Genomic DNA, 21843 nt, shown 5'->3' with positions numbered 1-21843 from the left:
AGCATTTTTCAGAAATAATCTACAAATGTTACAGGTGACATTGCAGTACTGACTCAATGATCCTGCGGTTTGTCCTCTGCACAAAAGAGTACAGGTTTGGTCTTTCTACCAGATTGTTAGGGCTTTTGAAGCAGCAAGCTCAACTCTTATCAGGCTGTAGAGGAAGTGAAAGCAGATGGCACACCTTGCTTTCCAGCATTCCCTCTGGCTAATATAAGAATAGCCTCCATAAAGGTTCCCAAGGGATGTCCCTCCATCCTCAGAGTAAGAAATTATGGCAATAGGGATGTACTTGTGGAGAGAGGGAAGAAAAGTGTAGGTTAGGATATTACTGTGCTCAGGTGTGATGTCAGGCCAGTTTAGTTTAAGGATATTCAAAGTCTGAATATCTTAAAAATCCACAAGGTTCTTCCATCTCGAATGGAGTTTGACTTATTCTGCTTTCTTTGTTATGCTGCAACTATACCAAGGCCAATTTTGTTGTCTAGTTAACCGCTCCATTTAGCGCTGACTTTCTTGTATCCAGCTCTTCACTTACAGAAGAAATAATATGGTACATCACAGATGTTGGTAATGCTGCAGAGAGACAAATACTTTCATTTTGGGTTAGTTAAATTACTTAATAGTAAAACTAATCAAATAACGATGCAAGTGCTCTGAGATTATCAAATCCATGTCTATGCTAATTGATATTAAAGGAAATTTATTCTTTCTTCAGGTTGTCCTGGAAGGAAAATTCAGCAATGATGACAGCTCATCATCATATGATAAACCAGTAACCTTCCTATCCTTGAAGTTGAGGCTTGTGAATATACTAATAGGAGCTTTGCAAACTGAAACAGACCCTAACAACACTCAAATGATACTAGGTTATTGAATGTATTTATTTATTTTTTTGTTTTATGCTGGATTATAAGAAAAATCCTGAACTCTAGGATTGAGTTCTCAATATTGTACAACAGAATACTGTGCAAACTACCAGGGATCATGTAGGACTTAAATAATTGTGCTGCTATGCAAGTGGAAAGAGACAAAGTTCCACCCTTAAGTTCTTTTGCTTAAGGAATCACTTACATTGCACTTTTCACTGTGAATGCATTCCGATAGACAACTAAAATTGTCCCAGTAATGTTTAGTAAGTATTATCCCCATTTTACAGATGGGGAAATCATAGATACTGCGTCTGCACAGCTAGTTCATTGGGCCCTCTGAACATGTAGTTATAATTATCTGTCACTAGGACTGTTGTAGCACCTGGAGAATAGGGTCAAGATCAGGACCCATTGAACTAGGTGCTGTACATCCACATAGTCAATGTCAGTCCCTGCCCAGCTCCTTTTAAATCAGTGTCTGGCGCCTTATCCTTGTAAAGGTTTCATAGTGGGTGCAGTGCATTAAAAAAATCCCATCTCCATACTTTCTATGCTTGCAGAGTGGACAGCTTTTTCGGAGTTGAGTTCAGGGAGTTTTTAATGAAGAAGGAGTTAAGATTTAAAAACAAACAAAAAAAAGCTTTTTTAAAAAAAACAAAGGCCTTTCCGAGTTGAGAGGAGCATAAGGAACTTCTCTGTCAAGCTAAGTGAATTTAAAATAATTTACAGCAAAATCTGAGCTAGTCTATCACCCTCTGTGTTGAATTTCAGAGTCTGAAGCAAATTCTTGTGGCTATCATAAACCCTTAAACAGATCTTTTATAAAAGTGAGCACTGACACATTTTTGTAGATTTTAGCAGCGCACACACTGCTTTTCACACATTTGAACTGTAAGCAGTTCACCTCTTATGTTTTAATGTTGCAGGAGCGATGTTAAATATTGTTCAAGACTCAGCACTTTTAGAAGCCATTGGCTGTCAGATGGAAACGGTGAGTTTTTTTGTGTTAAAGATGAACTTTTTTAGAAAAACATATTATTGTATTATCTCTACTTTTTCCAAGATATCTAAGCTGATTCCATTAGGTTTTGCCTTTTTATTCTTCTAAGTACATCTCCTAAGATTGTTTTCAGATATGTAGAACCACTAACCTATACAGTCTTGTTCTTCATTCGTGCTGATTTCAATTTACAGAATGGTGGAGAAAATAACCTTTTGAAAAACCACCGTCGCACTAACAGTGGCATTAGTACAGCAAGCGGAGGAAGCACAGAGCCCACAACTCCAGATAGTGAGAGACCAGCACAAGCACTTCTAAGGGATTACGGTAAGGAGTGAACCCTTTTTTTTTTTTTTAAATTGCCATTATATCCCAATTTTACAAAACTCCTTTCCAGGTTGTGTTTGACTTACTGAGACCTTTAGACGTATGAAGGATATTTTCAACCAGAGATGATGGGTATTGTGGGTAGCCCTTTGGATCTGGTGTTAGCTGCTAAATTTTGCTCCTATTTGTATTTATCTATTAGCTTTCAGTCCTGTTATAAGGTATTTTGTTAGTATTCTTATAATAGTAAAGTGAGCGTGAAAGCTTATGAAAAATGGGAAAAGTTAATAAACTGCTTATCTTTGTAATGTAGTTTTTGAGCCTCTTACGATTTGCAGCTAATACTGGAGCAGATCCTCAGATAGTTTAAATTGTCATAGCTCCATTGATTTTGGTTCAGGTGTGACAATTTACGCAAGTTGATGATCTGCCATTCTTAAATCATAGTTAAAAGGATTCTGGTTCGAAAATTAATTACGGTCCTCTAAAACAGGACATCAGCTACACAGATCACTTGATATATAATACGTTAAACTCCAAACTAAAGCAAAACAAATTTTTGTTTGACCTTATAATAAAATCCACCCAGTACTAAATCTATATGCAGTGATCCAGCTGAATTTAGTGAAAGCCTGGATTCCCATTTGTATCTATTTGTCGGTCCTTGATTAAATCATTAATGTTAACCAGATGTACCTGAGAACAGACCACCTTAGTATGCTGTCTACTAAAGATGTAAAGTCTAGGGGCCAGGTCCTACACCACTGAAGATGAGTATTTCCATTGACTTCAATGGCAGGGGAAATCAATGTATGCTCGAAGTTTCATTTCTACTGTTGAATTGTATCTGTGCAGGAATTCAGTTTGTCTGGAAATGGCTTACTTGATATTTGAATGCTGCTTTTTCACCACATAGGTTTGTTTTTAATATGCATGTTTTAATTGGTATGAGTTTGCACTCAGACAAGCGCTTTTGGCATGTCTTATGCGAAGTATCTGTTTGTAGGGTTCATAGTGACCTTTCTTCTATGTATCAGTTACTGAATTCTGTGACTATGATACAGTCTAAAGATTGACTTTCATAATGTTTTGGCCAAAGACTTATTAGCACTGTTAACATTCATTTTATTGGATTCTTGTGCCCTATACAGACAAAATATAATGTTCAGAATAGAAACATAATTTGGGAAGCTCATAAACACAGTTTATTTTCATCTGGAGCCTCTAAGGAAAGTTCAAAAGAATCAGGATGGTCTATTTTCAAATTTTAACTATAACTGATACTTTGAGTTCTGTTACTAGTGTTCCAAAGAATGTCTTACTAAGAATTCCTGGTGTGGTTTTTTTGTTGTTTTTTGTTTCGGTTTTTATTAAATGTGATATATGTATTCTTAATGAAGATTCATTTTTTCCATCATAATTCTCCTGTCTCTCTTAATCACAGGCACCTGCTTCCTCTGGGCACCAGGGGTGCTCAAACCCCGCTCTGTCCCAGGCCCCACCTCTGCCCCCTCCCCTGCCCCGCCTCTTCTTACCCCTGCTCCACCCTCACCCTGCCTCTTCTTGCCCAGTGCACCCCATTCTCGCTCCTCTTTCTCCCTCCAGTGCCTCCTGCACACCGTTGAACAGCTGATCATGGTGGGCGGGAGGCACTGAGAGAGAGGGGAAGGAGCTGAATGGCAAAGTTGGCGAGCGATGGGAGGTGCTGGGTGGGGAAGTGGTGGCTGCTGGTGGTTGCTAAGCATCCACTAATTTTTTTTTTATTTTTTTTTTTTTTTATTTTTTTTTTTGGTGGGTGCTCCGGTCCCAACAGCTTTCATTTCTGAAATCAGTTTTTTCCCCTACTCCAGTCTTAACAAATTGAACCTAAATGACCCTCAAATATGAAATTTATAAAGAAAGCAGATACTGAAAACATACCATTTAATTTCAAGCCTGTGGTGCAGGAAAATCAAATGCCTGGAAATAATTGTAGTGCCGATTGTCTGTCTTTTTTTCTCACCCCAGGATTAATTCTCTCAATGCCTCCAGCTAATCTTTATGAAATCCTATAGTAATTTTCAGCATATGTATTTTAAGTAAAACGCTGTGTAATATTTGTACATCATATTAACGTCTGAATCAGCTGAAGTTATGAGTACTCAAACTATGAACTCTTACAGAAACTTAAACACTATAACGAAAAGTTTCTGTATAAAGTAAACCCGCTGTTAGCCATTCCACAGCTCCACAATTTAAATGTTGTAGCTAATATTACACAGCATGCAGTGGACACCTAAAATGTGTTTTCAGATGAATTATTCTAACTACATTTAAATGGCAAATCTGGTAAAATATGTTTATATATGCATAAAGAGCGTATGCTTTGAGAGTAGAAGCTAGTCTGATTTAGATATATAACTTGCTGGAGTTATAAACCAATTAATTAATCCATGTGAAATTTACTAAATTGCTAGCTTCTGAGGTGTATGTAATTTTGTTTTCTATGCTTTATTGTGGCTGCTTTGGCCTGTGCCTGACAGATTGCTTTGCTTATTGTTACTAATGCTTAGTTATTTTCCCTCCCTGTGGGATGTGGTATTGGGATTATATCCTAGCTCTTAATACAGATACAGCAGCTGGACTACTGATTCGCAGTATTCACCTGGTAACACAAAGACTCAACTCACAGTGGAGACAGGACATGAGTATCTCACTAGCTGCATTAGAGCTTCTTTCTGGATTGGCAAAGGTGAGAGCTGAAGTTTCACTTGTTTTAGTTTTCAATAATTCAGGGATTCTGTCAAGCCACAAGATGTCTTACAAAAAGAAACAATAGTTCTGTGGATTGAAATATGAAGCATGTCTTGCTGCTATTCTTGGAATGGTTTTGCAGACTAGATAATTGTATAACACATTCAGGTTTTTAATGAGAAACCTTGGTTTAAATGGCTACTACTGCAGTTCCAGGGCAGTTCATTGCTTGGAAAATCTACCAGGGCAATGAGCCCATTTAAAAATCCTTGCTGTAAAGGCCACATACTGCTTTTCCCCTTCCTTCTGCCCTGGAAACAGTCATTCTTGTAAACTGAAAACATACAGATTATATTTTTAATAAGGAAATAGTATCTTTCTTTTTGTCTGCTCCTCAGTCTGAAACTAATGGGCTTGCTGCTTCTCCCCTCTTCGCAGTTGAGTAGTTAGATCAATCCACTAGCATGGATTTTGGCATTCCCTGCAGCAGTCCAGATGTTGAGCAGATTTCCTCCCACTGTATTCCCCTTTTTTATTACTCCTGTGACCCTATTGTAATTTTACCATTTTCCCTACCCCCAAAAAACTCCAGCTGTCTGTCAAGCCATCTTTTTTTTTATACCTACCTTTTGGGCAATTGTTACTTGCCCCTTTGAACCTAATTTAAAGCCCTCCTCACCAGTTTGTCTAATCAGTGTGCGAAGATTCTCATCCCCTTCTTGAGCAGGTGGACCCCATCTTTCCCAGCCATCCTCCATCCTGGAGCAACATCCCTCGTTCATAAGAACGGCCATACTGGGTCAGACCAAAGGTCCATCAAGCCCAGTATCCTGTCCTCTGGCAGTGGCCAATGGCTGGTGCCCCAAAGGGAATGAACAGACAGGTTATCATCAAGTGATCCATGCCCTGTCACCCAGTCCCAGCTTCTGGCACGCAGAGGCTAGGGACACCATTCCTGCCCATCCTGGCTAATAGCCATTGATGGACTGTCATCCATGAATCTATCTAGCCCCTTTGGATTCCAGTTATAGATTGTTCTTCACAACACCCTCGATGCAAGGAGTTCCACGAAGGTTGACAAGTGCCTTGTATGAAAAAATACTTTGTGTTTTTTTTAACTGCTACCTATTAATTCTTGGTGGCCCCTTGTTTCTTGTATTATGACGAAAGGAGTAAAATAACACTTCCTTATTTACTTCTCAATACTCTCATGATTTTATAGACCTCCATCGTTATCCCCACTTAGCATCCTCTTTCCAAGTTTGAAAAGTCCACTCTTATTCTCTCCCTCTACGGAAGCTGTTCTATCCTTAATCATTTTTGTTGGCCTATCTTGAACTTTTATTCGAATATATCTTTTTTGAGATGGGACGACCACATCTGCATGCAGTATTCAAGGTGTGGCAGTATCATGAATTTATATAGAGGCAATATGATATTTTCTATCTTATTATCTATCGCTTTCTTGACGATTCCCAACATTGTTTGCTTTTTTGACTGCCGCTGCACATTGAGTGGATGATTTCAGAGAACTATCCACAATGACTCCAAGATCTGTTTCTTGAGTGATAACAGCTAATTTATATATGTATATGTATAGTTAGGATTATGTTTTCCAATGTGCATTACTTCGCATTTAGCAACATTAAATTTAATCTGCCGTTTTGTTGCCCGGTCAGTCAGTTTTGTGAGATCCTTTTGTAGCTCTTCACAGTCTGCCTGGGACTTCAGCATCTTCAGTAGTTTTGTATCTGCAAATTTTGCCACCTCACTGTTTATCCGTTTTTCTGATCATTTATGAATATGTTCAATAGGACTGGTCCCAGTACAGACCCCTGGGGCACACTACTTTTTACCTCTCTCCATTCTGAAAATTGACCATTTATTCCTACCCTTTGTTTCTTATCTTTTAACCAGTTACCAATCCATGAGAGAACCTTCCCTCTTATCCCATGACTGCTTATTTTGCTTAAGAGACTTTGGTGAGGGACTTTGTCAAAGGCTTTCTGAACATCTAAATACACTATATATCCACTGGATCTACTTAAATAATTCTAGTGGATTGGTGAGGCATGATTTCCCTTTACAAAAACCAAGTTGACTATTTCCCAACAAATTATGTTCATCTAATGGTCAAGGAAGCTGTTATAACTATAAAGGGAAGGGAACAGCCCTCCTGTGTACAATACTATAAAATCCCTAATGGCCAGAGACACCAAAATCATTTTATATGTAAAGGGTTAAAAAGCTCAGAAAACCTGGCTGACACCTGATCCAAAGGACCAATAAAGGGACAAGATACTTTCAAATCTTGGTGCGGGGAAGGCTTTTATTTGTGCTCTTTTTTTGGTGGTGGTTCACTCTTTAGACTAAAAGGGACTAGACATCAATCCAGGCTCTCCAAATCTTTCTGAACCAGTCTCTCATGTTTCAAACTTGTAAGTAACAGCCAGGGAAGGCGTGAGTTAGTTTAATTTTTGTTTTCTCAACTTGTAAATGTTCCTTTTTGCTGAGAGGATTTTACCTCTGTTTGCTGTAATTTTGAACCTAAGTCTAGAGGTGGTTTCTCTGGGCTCTATGAATCTAATTACCCTGTAAAGTTATTTTCCATCTTGATTTTACAAAGATGACTTTTTACCTTTCTTTCTTTAATTAAAAGCCTTCTTTTTAAGAACCTGATTGATTTTTCCTTGTTTTAAGATCCAAGGGGATTGGATCTGGACTCACCAGGAATTGGTGAGGGAAAGGAGGGGGGATGGTTAAATTCTCCTTGTGTTAAGATCCAAGGGGTGGGATCAGTGTTCACCAGGAACTTGGTGAAGAAGTCTCTCAGGGCTACCCAAGGAGGGAAAGGTTTTGAGGGGGAAAGAGTGTTCCAGGTACTCAGAAATCTGGATGGTGGCAGCGAGACCAGATCTAAGCTGGTAGTTAAGCTTAGAGGTGTTTATGCAGGTCCCCACATCTGTACCCTAAAGTTCAGAGTGGGGGAGGAACCTTGACAGAAGCCAAAGCTCTCCAGTCAATGCCATCTGTGCAGGCACGTGTTCATCTCCAGAATGCGTCTGCCCCTGCCTGGGCCCTTACCCATAACTGTGAGGATGGATGATAATACCACATACACCCATGATTCCTTCACCCTGGCTCCAAGAGCCCTGTAGTCAATACAGATCTGCTCAGGGTTACATCTGGCATTATTGTTACTGCCCACTAATAAGAGAGCAGTAGAGAGACCGATGAGCCTTGGCAATCTTTCTGTAATGTCTTGGATACAGGCTCTAGGCAGGCAGCAACTTCCTGGGATGCAAGTCAGGTTGGTAGGTAGATGCCTCTATCCCCTTCCATCACCCACCCTATGCTGCCTCCTCTTTGGGGTGGTGGCCTTGAGCCTCCCAGCCTTGCGGGAGATGGCTTCTCTTCCTCAGCCATGAGGTCTGATCATCTCCTCCTGTTGCCAGTATAGCATACTGGTTCTTGATCTTGATGGACTGGGTGAGGGTGGAGCACTATGTACTGCCTGAGGTCTCCTTCCCATGCAGCAGCCATTTTCCTTCCTGTTCTGGTGCCGCTGTTGCCTTCTGTAGTCAGCTAGTGAACTCCATCCAGACGTCCCCATGTACATAATATCAATTAAGTCCTTGCATAATAAATGACAATAAGCTCTTTGGCTAGGATCTGCCCCAGCTTGTGTCTTGGACATCACTAAGACTGTTTGGTACTCAGTAAATAAATAAAAATCCCAGCCGGTGAGAATCTAAATTCAACATGGGAATAACCATCAGAGTGCCGTTGGGAAGTCTGTTGTAATCACTGGAGATGATTTGGCCTGAGACCGGCCTTCAGAACAGTTGGAGAATTGAGAGGCACCAGACCTTCAATGACATGCAGGTTGAAGGTGTGACAGAATCTCACGGCAGCCCCACTGTGTGATATCCAGCGCTGAGATGTAGGAAAGGCTGCCTGTCTCTGAGCTCAGAGCTGTGTCCCCACCAACAGAGGCATAGCATCATAGAATATCAGGGTTGGAAGGGACCTCAGGAGGTCTAGTCCAACCCTCTGCTCAAAGCAGGAGCAATTCCAAACTAAATCATCCCAGCCAAGGCTTCGTCAAGCCTGACCTTAAAAACCTCCAAGAAAGGAGATTCCAACACCTTCCTAGGTAACCCATTCTAGTGCTTCACCGCCTTCCTAGTGAGAGAGGTTTTTTTTTCCTAATCCAACCTAGACCTCCCCCACTGCAACTCGAGACCATTACTCCTTGTACTGTCATCTGCTACCACTGAGAACAGTCTAGATCAGGTGTCGGCATCCTTTCAGAAGTGATGTGCCGAGTCTTCATTTATTCATGCTAATTTAAGGTTTTGTGTGCCAGGAATACATTTCAATGTTTTTAGATCTTTCTAGAAGTCTGTAATATATAACTAAAATATTGTTGTATGTAAAGTAAATAAGGTTTTTAAATGTTTAAGAAGCTTAATTTAAAATTAAATTAAAATGCAGAGCCTCCTGGTGGCCAGGATCCACGCAGTGTGAGTGCCACTGAAAATCAGCTTGCGTGCTGTCTTTGGCACACATGCCATAGATTGTCTTTCCTTGGTCTAGATGCATCCTCTTTGGAACCCCCTTTCAGGTAGTTGAAAGCAGCTATCAAATTCCCCCTCATTCTTCTCTTCTGCAGACTAAATAATCCCAGTTCCCTCAGCCTCTCCTCATAAATCATATGCTCGAGCCCCCTAATAATTTTTGTTGCCCTCCGCTGGACTCTTTTTCCAATTTTTCCACATTCTTCTTGTAGTGTGGGACCCAAAACTGGACACAGCACTCCAGATGAGGCCTCACCAATGCCGAATAGAGGGGAATGATCACGTCCCTCGATGTGCTGGCAGTGCCTCTGCTTATACAGCCCAAAATGCTGTTAGCCTTCTTAGCAACAAGGGCACACTGTTGACTCATATCCAGCTTCTCATCCACGGTAACCCCTAGGTCCTTTTCTGCAGAAACTGCTGCCAAGCCACTCGGTCCCTAGTCTGTAGCAGTGCATGAGATTCTTCCGTCCTAAGTGCAGGACTCTGCACTTGTCCTTGTTGAACCTCATCAGATTTCTTTTGGCCCAATGCTCTAATTTGTCTAGGTCCCTCTGTATCTTACCTCAACGCTTCAGCGTATCTACCACTCCTCCCAGTTTAGTGTCATCTACAAACTTGCTGAGGGTGCAGTCCATGCCATCCTCCCGATCATTAATGAAGATATTAAACAAAACCGTCCCCAGGACCAACTCTTGGGGCACTTCGCTTGATACGAGCTGCCAACGAGACATGGAGCCATTGATCATTACCCGTTGAGCCCAATGATCTAGCCAGCTTTCTATCTACTTTTATAGTCCATTCATCCAATCCATTCTTCAACTTGCTGGCAAGAATACTGTGGAAGACCGCATCAAAAGCTTTGCTAAAGTCAAGGAACAACATGTCCACTGCTTTCCCCTCACCCACAGAGCCATCATAGTTATCTCATCATAAAAGGCAATTAGGTTAGTCAGGCATGACTTGTCCTTGGTGAATCCATGCTGACTGTTCCTGATCACTTTCCTCTCCAAGTGCTTCAGAATTGATTCCCTGAGGACCTGCTCCTTGAGTTTTCCAGGGACTGAGGTGAGGCTGACTAGCCTGTAGTTCCCCAGATCCTCCTCCTTCCCTTTTTTTAAAGATGGACACTACATTAGCCTTTTTCCAGTCATCTGGGACCTCCCTGATTGCCATGAGTTTTCAAAGATAATGGCCAATGGCTCTGCAATCACATCCGCCAACTCCTTTAGCACCCTCGGATGCAATGCAGCCGGCCCCATGGACTTGTGCTTGTCCAGCTTTTCTAAATAGCCGTGATGTAGATGTATACACTAGCAGGCAAAGTACTGTCTGAGGCCAGGAATTGTAGCTCCCTGTTCTAGGCACGGGGGACTGCCTTGTTACATGAAACATTTCTAAGGTGTGGCTTAATTTTAGGGAGCAGGGAAATGCAAATGGGCTGATTGCATCAGTGTTAGCTGTATGGCTAGAGCAATCCAATTTGGGAGGAGGGAAGAAAGGAGGACATTTTTTCTTCTTTAACTCTGTATCAAGCCAACCTTTGCCCCCTAGTTTGGACGCTAGCGAACAGTACCACAAGATCTTGGGCTCTGGCTCTATGGTTGTCCGACCAGGCCAGAAGTTCCTTCCCATTTATATGTTGGGGAGTTTCCCACTAATTAGTCAGAGAGCGGCCTGGCGGAAGAAGCAAAGTAATTGCTACTGAAAGGTTCTGCTCCACAGACTGCTTTCCTTTCACTTCCTCTCTTCCTGCGAGAAAGCTGCGATGTTAACTGAAGGCTGAGAGCAGAAAGTTCCATTGTTGGAATGAAGTGACACAAAAGAGTTGTCAGAGGTTAGTGATGCCAAAACCCAGACAAGTGGATAGGTCCAATTACCTGCATGAGAGAGGTGACAACCCGTAAGTTCCAAAATAAGGAAGCTAAGCAGAAATCCATCTTGCAGCAAGTCCACTAGTAAACCAGCTGGTGTCCTCAGTTCTTTAGTTGTAAACCAGTACATACTGCGGTAGGATTCGTGCACAATCTCTTCACTGTGACTTTGATGTTCCATTGCACATCAGCATTACATTAAACCTGTCTTACCCACAGGCTTTCCTGTATATCAGAGAGCGACGCTCAACTGTGTGTTTGTATTTCTTAGCGTTTAGAGGCACTAAAACAAGCTTTCTCTTCTCTGAAAGAGTTCCTGAAGAAATTCTCAGCTGATAGTGTCTCTACTGCTTGCTTTACTTAGGTGAAGGTGATTGTTGATTCAGCTGACAGAAAGCGAGCTGTCAGTTCAGTATGCAGTTACATTGTGTACCAGTGCAGCCGTCCAGCTCCACTCCACTCTAGAGATCTTCACTCCATGATCGTTGCAGCATTTCAGTGCCTCTGTGTCTGGCTCACTGAACATCCCGACATGATGGATGAGAAGGTGAGAGGATCTGTGCTGTTCCTGTTTAGTGGAGGGATGTTTGTAGGGTAAATTTAAATTCTTGCTGTTCTGTGCTAGAAGGCTTGCACATCTAAACCACCTGTTCTTGGGTACTTTTCATATGTATATTTCCAGCGTTAAAGAAATGCAGTTAACCTGAAATCCTATAAACATAAACTAACTTCTGTCTGACTCTAAGTTGTGTTGCTAGAGGTGAGAGGGCATGCAGAGTGGGGTGAAGGGTAGGAGGACAGGGTGAAATGCATTGGTGTTGGGGAAGATATAGGGAATTGGGGAAATGGAACCACCTGAGGGACTTATGAAAATGGGGCTAGGATGGGGAGGATACAGACTTAGAATTGTAGGGGCTTAAAGGGGTGTCATGGAGCTGTGCTCCTTGGTCTCAGAATGGGTGGGGGCTGTGGGAGATTGAAAGTAAATTCAGGGGGTAAGAGGGCATAGATATACAAGGGGGAACAGGGTACCTGGGGTGGGCATGGAGAGGAGACTTGGAGGCAGAGATGTGTCTGAACAGGACTCCTCTCTGTCAGACCTTATTGACAAACTGACTTAAAATTTTGACACTCATTGACAAGACAGGAAAATTCTTTTCAAACTCACTTTGTCAGGGAGTTAAGTTGAAGTTTGTGTTTAGGTGAAGTCAAGCTAACCCACACAAACCACTCACTCTCTTTACAAAAATCTGTGCCTAAAAACAACCTTCACAAGTATCCAAAAATGAAAAAGTGAGGGCTCTAGCTAGTTTCCCAATGCTCCACAGTCCATTGCTCACTCTCATCTGCATAGGCTGGGAGATTGATAACTTGAGAACTAGTGAGATGGTGATGTGATGAGTCATGAAATGAAAGTCAAATAACTGAGAGGAGAGGGATTTTTAGTCAGATTACTTAAAACTGTTTTATGCAGTGTGGTTGTAGCCGTGTGGGTCCCAGGGTATTAGAAAGGCAAGGTGGATGAGGTAATATCAATAAAAGATATTCCTTTACCCATCTCATCTCACTCTGTTTTATCTGTTAACTCCCATTTAACTTCCATGCCTAACATTTTAGCTAAAGGAAACCTTCCTTAAAGATCCAGCATCCTTGAACCTTCAGTTAAGGTGTGGGAACTTACAGTAAACAAGCTCTGAGACCCACAACAAATTCTTCAGCAAAACTGAAAGGAGAGCAGAGTTAATGTTCCATAAAATTTCTGAGATAAAATAAGCAGGAGAAAAACACCACCACTTCCTGCCATGTTCATCATAAAGAAGCAAAAAAAGAACATACACCGAGTTTAAAAAAAAAAAATCATTTGGTCACCTTTAGCAATGTTCTGTAAACAGTGTTTTGTTTGGGAATCATGTTCTTAGGTGGTGGTTAGCAAGAGTAGGCTTAAATAGAAGTGTAGGGCATTCTTCGAGGGACAGATTACTCTATTGACTTTAGAGGAGATGTACTGACTTACCTCAGCTGAGGAGCTCATCCATCATGGTGACAGTGCTCCTTATATTTTGTTGTTTTAAATCAGTTTGTCTCGGCATCTGCGTATTTTGAACACTCTGGGCCAATATTTAATATGCATCCACAAACAGTTATAGCCCAGATGTGTGCACAAATACACACATTGCCAGTGCTCCACAATCTCAACGCAGCAATATGAAGATCTGTATTTTGAAGTAGCATTTATACACCATTAGCACTCAGAGTCCTAAAAGGTTTTCATTTTTATCAAATGGCTTCCCCCAGTGAATTGGGGGCTGAGCTGTTACGTCTTTGGCAGCATGGTCTCAGTGGATTGTGTGTGACCTTTCACACGTTGAAGGTTTTTAACACTGATCACACATTGACTATGTGCAGTTAACTCAGATCATCACTTTATATTCTATATAATCAAGTGTTGGCTCATTCTGGATTCATGAGGTGGTCTTTAATTCCTTTAAAAATATTTGAGGCCACTATCGTGGGATGGCAGGAGTGCAGAGCTTTGTCACCAAGCCATCTTAGGTCTGTTAGAGGCCTGGCACCTCTTTCCTTGGCAGTATCTTGTGAAGACTAGTGTATCATCAGGAATTTCCTGGATTATAAGAGGAAAAATTTGCTATAGCTCTCCAGATAGAAGGGAATTCAATGTGTGTTAGTAAACCATGTGTAAATTCCATGGCTTTCCTCCACAAGATACAGTAGAACCTCAGAGTTAGGAACACTAGTTACAAACTGACCAGTCAGCCGCAGACTTTTGTTTGGAACCAGAAGTAGACAATCAGGCAGTAGCAGAGACTCCATCCCCCAACAAAAAAGGCAACTATAGTACAGTATTGTGTTAAACATAACCTACTAAAAAAAAAAAAGGAAAGGCAGCATTGTTCTTCTGTGTAGTAAAGTTTCAGAGCTGTACTAAGTCAACGTTCAGTTGTAAACTTTTGAAAAACCATCTATAATGTTTTGTTCATAGTTACAAACGTTTTAGAATTACAAACAACCTCCGTTCCCAAGGTGTTCATAACTCTGAGGTTCTACTGCAAACGATATTTCTCCCCTGGAATATTCAAGTTTGACCCTTTTACAACACCACTGGGAGCTACATCCTACCTTGCAACAGCTCACAAAGAAAAGTTTTCATTCTTTGGGTTTTTCTGTGACATGACTGCAGTTCAAGAAAGTTCAGCAGAATGGCCTCGTCACCAGCAACGCTTCTCGCAGTCACAGCTATGGATGCACTAATTCACAACTTGTGTGTCTCAACAGATTTGATGCTGCTTAGCTATTTAGTTGTAGCTTTTCCATTGATGCTGAATGAGCAAGCTAAGGGTTTCATTTTACATTATGAAGGGTCTTTGCAAGTACCAGTGCTAGAAACTTTAAAGAAGAAAAACTGACTGAAGAAATAATAGAAATATGGAAAAAAGCTGCAGCACTCCGGTATTCTGCTTATAACATCAGACGCATGACACAATCTCTGAAATGCATTTAATGCATGTCTGCTTAAATATTCTTATAAGAGACTTTTTCTGGATCACTCTCCTAATAACATCCCCTCTGTTGTGTTCCATATATATAACTGTGAAGAGATGGTGTATAATTTAACTTATATATACAATTTAGCAGCATTCTTCTATAATGTGCTTATGTACCAATTCAGCAAAGCTTTTTTGAGGGCTTATGTTTTTGCATTCTACCATGTAAGTATGCAGTTGGGATAGTCTTCTAGCAGTGGCAAGAGCCTCAAAATTTACTTGATCAGCAAAACTCACATGGCAGAACTTCATTTAAATTGACAATACATGATTCATAGATTCTAGGACTGGAAAGGACCTCGAGAGGTCATAGAGTCCAGTCCCTTGCCTTCATGGCAGGACCAAATACTGTCTAGACAGTAGAAAGACAAAATGGGTGAGATGATATTGTTTATTGGTTCAACTTCTGTTGGTAAGAGAGACAAATTTTTGAGCTACACAGAGCTCTTCTTTAGGTCCAGGAAAGGCACTCGGCATGTCACAGTTTAAATGCAAGGTCAAACAAATAGTTTAGCATAAGTAGTTAGCACATGTTCTAAGGGATCATTCAAGGTGAAGTGATCCATTAACACCCCTGCAGTCTAGGACAAAAAGGGGGGGTAATGGGTTACAGATTATTATAATAAGCCATGAATCTAGTGTCTGTATTAAGACCATGATTTTTAGTATTTAGCACAGTTATGAATTTAAGCTCCCAGACTTGTCTTTTGAAACTCTTGTGCAGTTTTGAGAATGAAGACTGATAGGTCAGATATATAATGTGTGACAGGATCAGGCCACATGGCTACAGGAGAGTGTTAGAAGGCAGAGAGATTAGTCCCAGATCAAGTAGATCCCTTTTCCCTAGGTAAGGTAACAGGGGCAGTTCCAGAACCAGCAGGAACTTGCTGGAACCACCTAAGGCAGGCAGGCTAATTAGGACACCTGGAGCCAATTACGAAGAAACTGCTAGAATCAATTAGGACAGGCTGGCTAATCAGGGCACCTGAGTTAAAAAGGACCTCACTTCAGTTTGTAGCATGCATGTCAGAAGCCAGGAGCAAGAGGCACTAGGAGCTGAGAGTGAGAAGATATATTGCTGGAGAACTGAGGAGTACAAGCATTTTCAGACACCAGGAGAGAGGTCTTGTGGTGAGGATGAAGAAGGTGTTGGGAGGAGGCCAGGGGGAAGTAGCCCAGGGAGTTGTAGCTGTCACGCAGCTGTACCAGGAGGCACTCTAGACAGCTGCAGTCCACAGGGCCCTGGACTGGAACCCAGAGTAGAGGTCGGCCCTGGTTGCCCCCAAACCTCCCAACTCCTCATCAGACACAGGAGGAATTGGCCTGGACTGTGGCTTCTACCAGAGGGGAAGGTCTCTGGGCTGTTTCCTGACCCACATGGTGAATCTCTGAGGTGAGCAAAGCCGCCAATAAGCTCAGGACTCATCAAGGTAGAGGAGGAACTTTGTCACAAGTGAGCGCTTTATGAATAGTGTTCGTCCACAGGTGACTGGGTGTTTTTGTCTTTTATTATTTTCCTGTGAGTTCATTTGGGAGTGTAGAGATTCTGGTTTCACCCACATAGTTGTTTCTGGAGCACTTAGTGCACTGGATGAGGTACAACATATGTTATGATAGGCATGTGTAGGACCCAGGAATCTTGAAAAGTGGGTTGTGGAAGGTGTTGATCGTTGTAGCAGTGGAGATATGTCAGCGGGTTTTGCATCTCTTGTTCTGGCAGGGTCTGGTGCCACTTTGAGTTAATGTGTTCTTGTCTGTGGGGAGTTTACTTCTGTTGATGATCTTGGGGGGGTTGTTTGAAGACCAGAAGTGGGGGCTCTGAAAAGATTTCTTTCAGGGTGGGTTCCTCATTGAATATGGGTTGTAGTTATTTGTACCCCACATGGCTTCCAGTGTGGCGTTGTAAGTGACAACTTAAGAGTGTACAGTCAACAGGAGTTTTCTGTATTTAAGCAGGCTTTTTTGGGGTATTTGGATGGCCTGTTATATGATGTGCTCTACTTCTCTGAAGTATCCTTGTTGGGTGAAGGTGGTTTAGAGTGTGTTAAGGCATATATTCCAGATTTTCTCCTTGGAGCATATTCCGTGGTATCTGAGTGCCTTGCTGTAGATAACAGATTTCTTGGTGTGCTTGGCGTGACTATAATAGTGATAATAGAATATCAGGGTTAGAAGGGACCTCAGGAGATCCTCTAGTCCAACCCGCTGTTCAAAGCAGGATAAATCCCCAGACAGATTTTTTGCTCCAGATCCCTAAGTGGACTGCTCAAGGATTGAACTCACAACCCTGGGTTTAGCAGGCCAATGCTCAAACCACTGAGCGATTTCCCTCCCCATTGTCTCATGACATTCTTTAGGGGGGACAAGATCTGAGTGTTTTGCTTTAAACAATTTGTCCCTTTCCCACTTTAGGACTGTTTAAAAGAGGTGTTGGAGATTGTGGAATTGGGCATCTCAGGAAGTAAATCAAAAAACAGTGAACAAGAGGTCAAGTACAAAGGAGATAAAGAACCAAATCCTGCATCAATGAGGGTGAAGGATGCAGCTGAAGCTACGTTAACGTGGTATGGCATTCATCAGAATATGTCAGCTGCATGGCAGGATATTGCTGCTGGGGAAATTAACATTCAGAAGAACACTGTTTTAATGGGTGGATATGATGGGTGGTATACTGGGTAACTTGGGATGGATAGTAACTTGCTAACTTTACAAGTGGCTTGCAAAAGGGGGTACCTGCCTTCTCCTTTGTTCCACTTGCAGTAAATTGCCACACAGTTTAATGTGAACTATAAAATGATTCCATTTAGTCACCAAGATAGATATAACTTTTCACCAGAACTTGCAGATGAACTTGGTATTGCATAAAAGTACTTATGCATGCACTGTTGTAGTCCAGGCATGTTCCCTTTATCTATGTAAATAAATATTATTATTAATGGGGGGGGGAGTTCTAACTATTAAATATGCTCATATCTGGTGGTGATCTGACCAGAAGTAAGAGCTTTTTTTTAAAAGGCGTAATTTCTGGGCGAAGATCAAGTAGGTGATCAACAGCAATCACCTACCTGATCTCTCCCCCAGAAATTACGCCTTTTAAAAAAGTTCTGTCCAGATGTTGTATCATCACCAGACTTGATCATACCCTCATTCACTGTTCTTAACCAGAGAATTTCTTTGGAAATTAAACCCTGAGATGGTGCTGTTGCATTGGTGGAGACAGATAATATCTGGGAAAATAGTTTTAAAAAAATCTGCATAATTTTCAAATTATTGAATATTTTTGTCGCAATAGTGCCCATGGACCCCAATCTGGTCAGGGGCTCCATTATGCTGGGTGCTGTACAACCACATACGAAGACCTGGTCCTTGTCCTGAAGAGTTTTTAATCTGAAACCTTCAAAGGCTGCACTCCTCAAATTAGGGGTCTAGGTTCATGAAGGCTGTGCTGAATAACTTCTGTTCAAAGTAACACTAAAGCAATGATAGCACGCACACCTACTATGGCTGCTACAGGTGCTTGGGATTCAAGAAGGGATTAGGAATTAAACACTTCAATGGACAATAAGAATATTCACAGATATATATGAAAAATTAAAATAAATAAAAAAGAGGTAGAAATTTTCGTGCGTCAAAGCATTCCCAAACTGCTTATGTCTTGTGTTAAAGAAGTAACTTCCCACATGGGCAGATTATTTGTTCCTCATGGGGTTTCTTGCACTGTCCTCTGAAGCCTTCAGTTATCGGTCCCTGTTTGAGATGGGACCTGGATTATGTGGATCATTGGTTTGATCAGTTGTCAAATTCCTATGTCAGGATGCAAAGGAACAACATGTCTAAAAGTTCCCATCTCAGATGGGATCAAGATGCATCTTTTTAGGATGTGTTGTTGACTGAATTCTTCTCTGATTTGCAGTATTATGCAGTTACTTGGAGCATTTCCTTCACCCAGTGGCCCTGCTTCTCCTTGCAGCCTGGTGAATGAAACCACCTTAATTAAATACTCCCGTCTACCTACCATTAACAAACACAGCTTCCGCTACTTTGTCCTTGATAATAGTGTCATCCTGGCAATGTTGGAGCAGCCTTTAGGGAATGAGCAAAGTAAGTTAAACATTTTGTGTCCTTTTGGTTCTGTAGATCGACATTCTTTGTAGCATATCTGCAAAATGTTTGTTTTAGTTAGGCAGTTCTTTTGCATTTCACACCCTGGAAACCTGTTCTACAGGGTGTTCCACTGAAGTGTGAAATCTGGCATGTAATTGCAGAGATTCATGCAATAAGATCAACAAAGTGTCACTGTAGTTACAATGAATATAAACCCTGCCAAATTCTTCAAATAAATGTGCACTAACCTGTGAGATCACATGCTTTTAGCTGACTGCTTTGTAAATACAGCTGAAGGAATAAAGCCAGTAACACTTCAGTACATTTTAAAAAGTCACACGTTCCACTCCATAAAAGGATGAATGTTTAAAATGTATGTCAGACTATATGGATTGGTGTTTAACCAGCAACTGCTGTGTGTGGTATTGATTTGCTCAGTTTGTGTCTCTGTTGCTGTTAAATATTTCAGTGAGGACTGACTCCCAGCAGCTGTATTGTGTCATTGCTTTTCATCTGTAGGGGCTTAAATTCAATTGCGCTCCAGTTTCTAGCAGACACTGGGTGAGCCATCCCACTGCACCAGTGGGATTAGCTGTAAAGGAGATGTGCAACAGCGTATTATATGTGCCATAACCCCTGCTCCTTACTAACTCTCCTAGCAGTTTCATGTGCACTTTGAACAAGAAGGGAATTAGAGTAAGAGTTCTGCAATACCCTGTGCAAGCATGCCCTAGAGATGAGCAAATACTAGCCCCAAATCACTCTCTGGGCCTTCTGTATACAAAGGGGGCCGCTTAAAATATTCCATCCTCTCTGGCAGATATTGTAGATAGACACGTCAGACAGATCTAACAGTTTGCATGGGCATATGGTCCTTGTCCATAGCCAGAAGGCCATTGACCAATGACACTGGTTCATTCCCATATGTGAGACTGACTAGGATCAAGGAAATCTGAAGACTCGGGATCTCTGTAATCTTTCTCCAAAATGAGAGATGTGATACTAGCCTATAATTAAAGGTCATCAGTATCAAGAGATGACTTGAGTAGGGGCCTCACCCATGCCTCAGTGAGAGTGACTGGCACCCTATCCTCAGATGGACACTGACAGTGTCCACCACAGTGGGCCTGTCATCTTTGCCATCCAAAAAGAAACATGGATCCAGTTACCAGGTTGTGGCCCAAAGTGCCCATAGCACTCCTGGAACTTCACTGACCATCACTAATTTTAAATTCTTGCAGATAATTTTTGTCCCGTTTGGACACTGATGAACACCCACACCCATATCTGTCCAATCCAACAAGTTTACAATAACACTCCTTGACTTTCTTGGAATAGTACACACACTTTCTCAAGTGAGCAGTTCTTCTCTCTCAGAATAATGTTGTTTCTCCTAAGTTGTCAAATATCACTGGCATTAAAATCCTCCAAGGACTGGTCCAGATCCATGTTATGTTCTCAGATGCTGATGTTGTATCCGGGCCTATACAGTAAAATATATATACAAACATACTTATCCCTCCATGAATCCACTTGCTGTACATCTAAACAGGCAGATTTTTTTTGATCTACTGGCCTTACTTCTGCATACAGAAATTACAGTCTGTTAGCTGAGTTGTAATGAAACTGACCTCTTCTTGCAATCAAACCAAGGTGATCCACTTGAAATCTTCAGAGAGCCCAGCAGAACAGTATTTCCATGTTGCAACAAAGATCATCCTTTATTTTTGCTACCCGTCAGGGATCTGTCTTATCTGTCAGATGGGAAGAGTTACCCTGAAAATCACACAAGTTTACATGGTGATATAGTATATTGACACTTTTATGGCTATGAATACATTTCCGTCTGTTTGTGCTGATCACTTAGGTGTTTAATGCAATTGGCAAATTATTACATAATATTTTAAAATATGTTTTTATCTGTGCCCTCTGCAGATGACTCTTTCCCCTCTGTCACGGTTCTGATCCGTGGGGTGTCTGGAAGACTTGCATGGGCCCAGCAACTTTGCCTTTTGCCAAGAGGAGCTAAAGCAAATCAAAAGGTCTCTATCAGAGCCCAATGGGAAATCTCTAACTTACAGATGCTCAGCAGAAATTTCGCTAAAATTACAAGATAACCCACAGAATTGGTGACTGTATGTATGGCTGAGTCACAGTGCCCTTAACTGTGGGTAATGGGACACATCTCTGGTGCACTTTACAAATTTGTTACAATATTTCAGTGTGAGTGTTGAACAAAAATGCTACTTACTGCCATATTGTTTGTGTGCATAAGGGAAACAGTCCCTGCATTGTTTGGAAAGTGTCATGTGGTGGGACTGTCTGTCCTTCAGTGTTCAGGCATTAATAGTTTGAGTGGAAGTGATGCCATGGCTTCTGGGACTCTTGGCTCTTGTGAACATTTTCCAGCATTATGGTTTTGACATACATTTCTCTGGCTTTTTGGGATGACTGGAAATGGATTTATTACAGTGAAACTAGGACACTCAGACTGTGGTTGAAATTCGGGGCTGTCAGCCTCAACTGTCCCTTTTTATATTTAGGTCACTTACACAAATCTAAAACTATAGGAAACCCAAGCAAAACTTAAATTGCTCTTAGCAGTCTGCCCAGGGCTAACAGGGGCAGCTCTATGTGTTTTGCTGCCCCAAGCACAGCAGTCAGGCAGCTTTCAGCAGCATTCCTGTGGGAGATCCGCTGATCCTGCAGCTTCGGTGGCAAGTACACGTGGGAATGGCGGACTTCCTGCAGGCATGCCACCAAAGGCAACCTGACTGCCACCCTCACGGC

The 21843-nt window shown here is 41.6% G+C and overlaps 1 protein-coding gene across 1 annotated transcript in view; it reads left to right on the top strand.

Moving 5' to 3' along the window:
* Positions 1–21843, top strand: part of RALGAPB (Ral GTPase activating protein non-catalytic subunit beta) — a 131623-nt gene that overhangs the window by 73630 nt on the left and 36150 nt on the right. The window contains 8 exon segments of the mRNA XM_032789267.2: positions 719–869; positions 1799–1863; positions 2067–2199; positions 4797–4930; positions 11751–11933; positions 17362–17513; positions 18863–19050; positions 20989–21095. Of these exon segments, the coding sequence (XP_032645158.1) occupies positions 719–869; positions 1799–1863; positions 2067–2199; positions 4797–4930; positions 11751–11933; positions 17362–17513; positions 18863–19050; positions 20989–21095 (1113 nt within the window).

Source organism: Chelonoidis abingdonii, chromosome 14 (genome assembly GCF_003597395.2).
Source record: "Chelonoidis abingdonii isolate Lonesome George chromosome 14, CheloAbing_2.0, whole genome shotgun sequence".
Taxonomy (NCBI): Eukaryota; Metazoa; Chordata; order Testudines; family Testudinidae; genus Chelonoidis; species Chelonoidis abingdonii.
The sequence above is the reverse complement of the archived record's forward strand: the minus strand, read 5'-3'. Positions and strand labels throughout refer to the sequence as shown.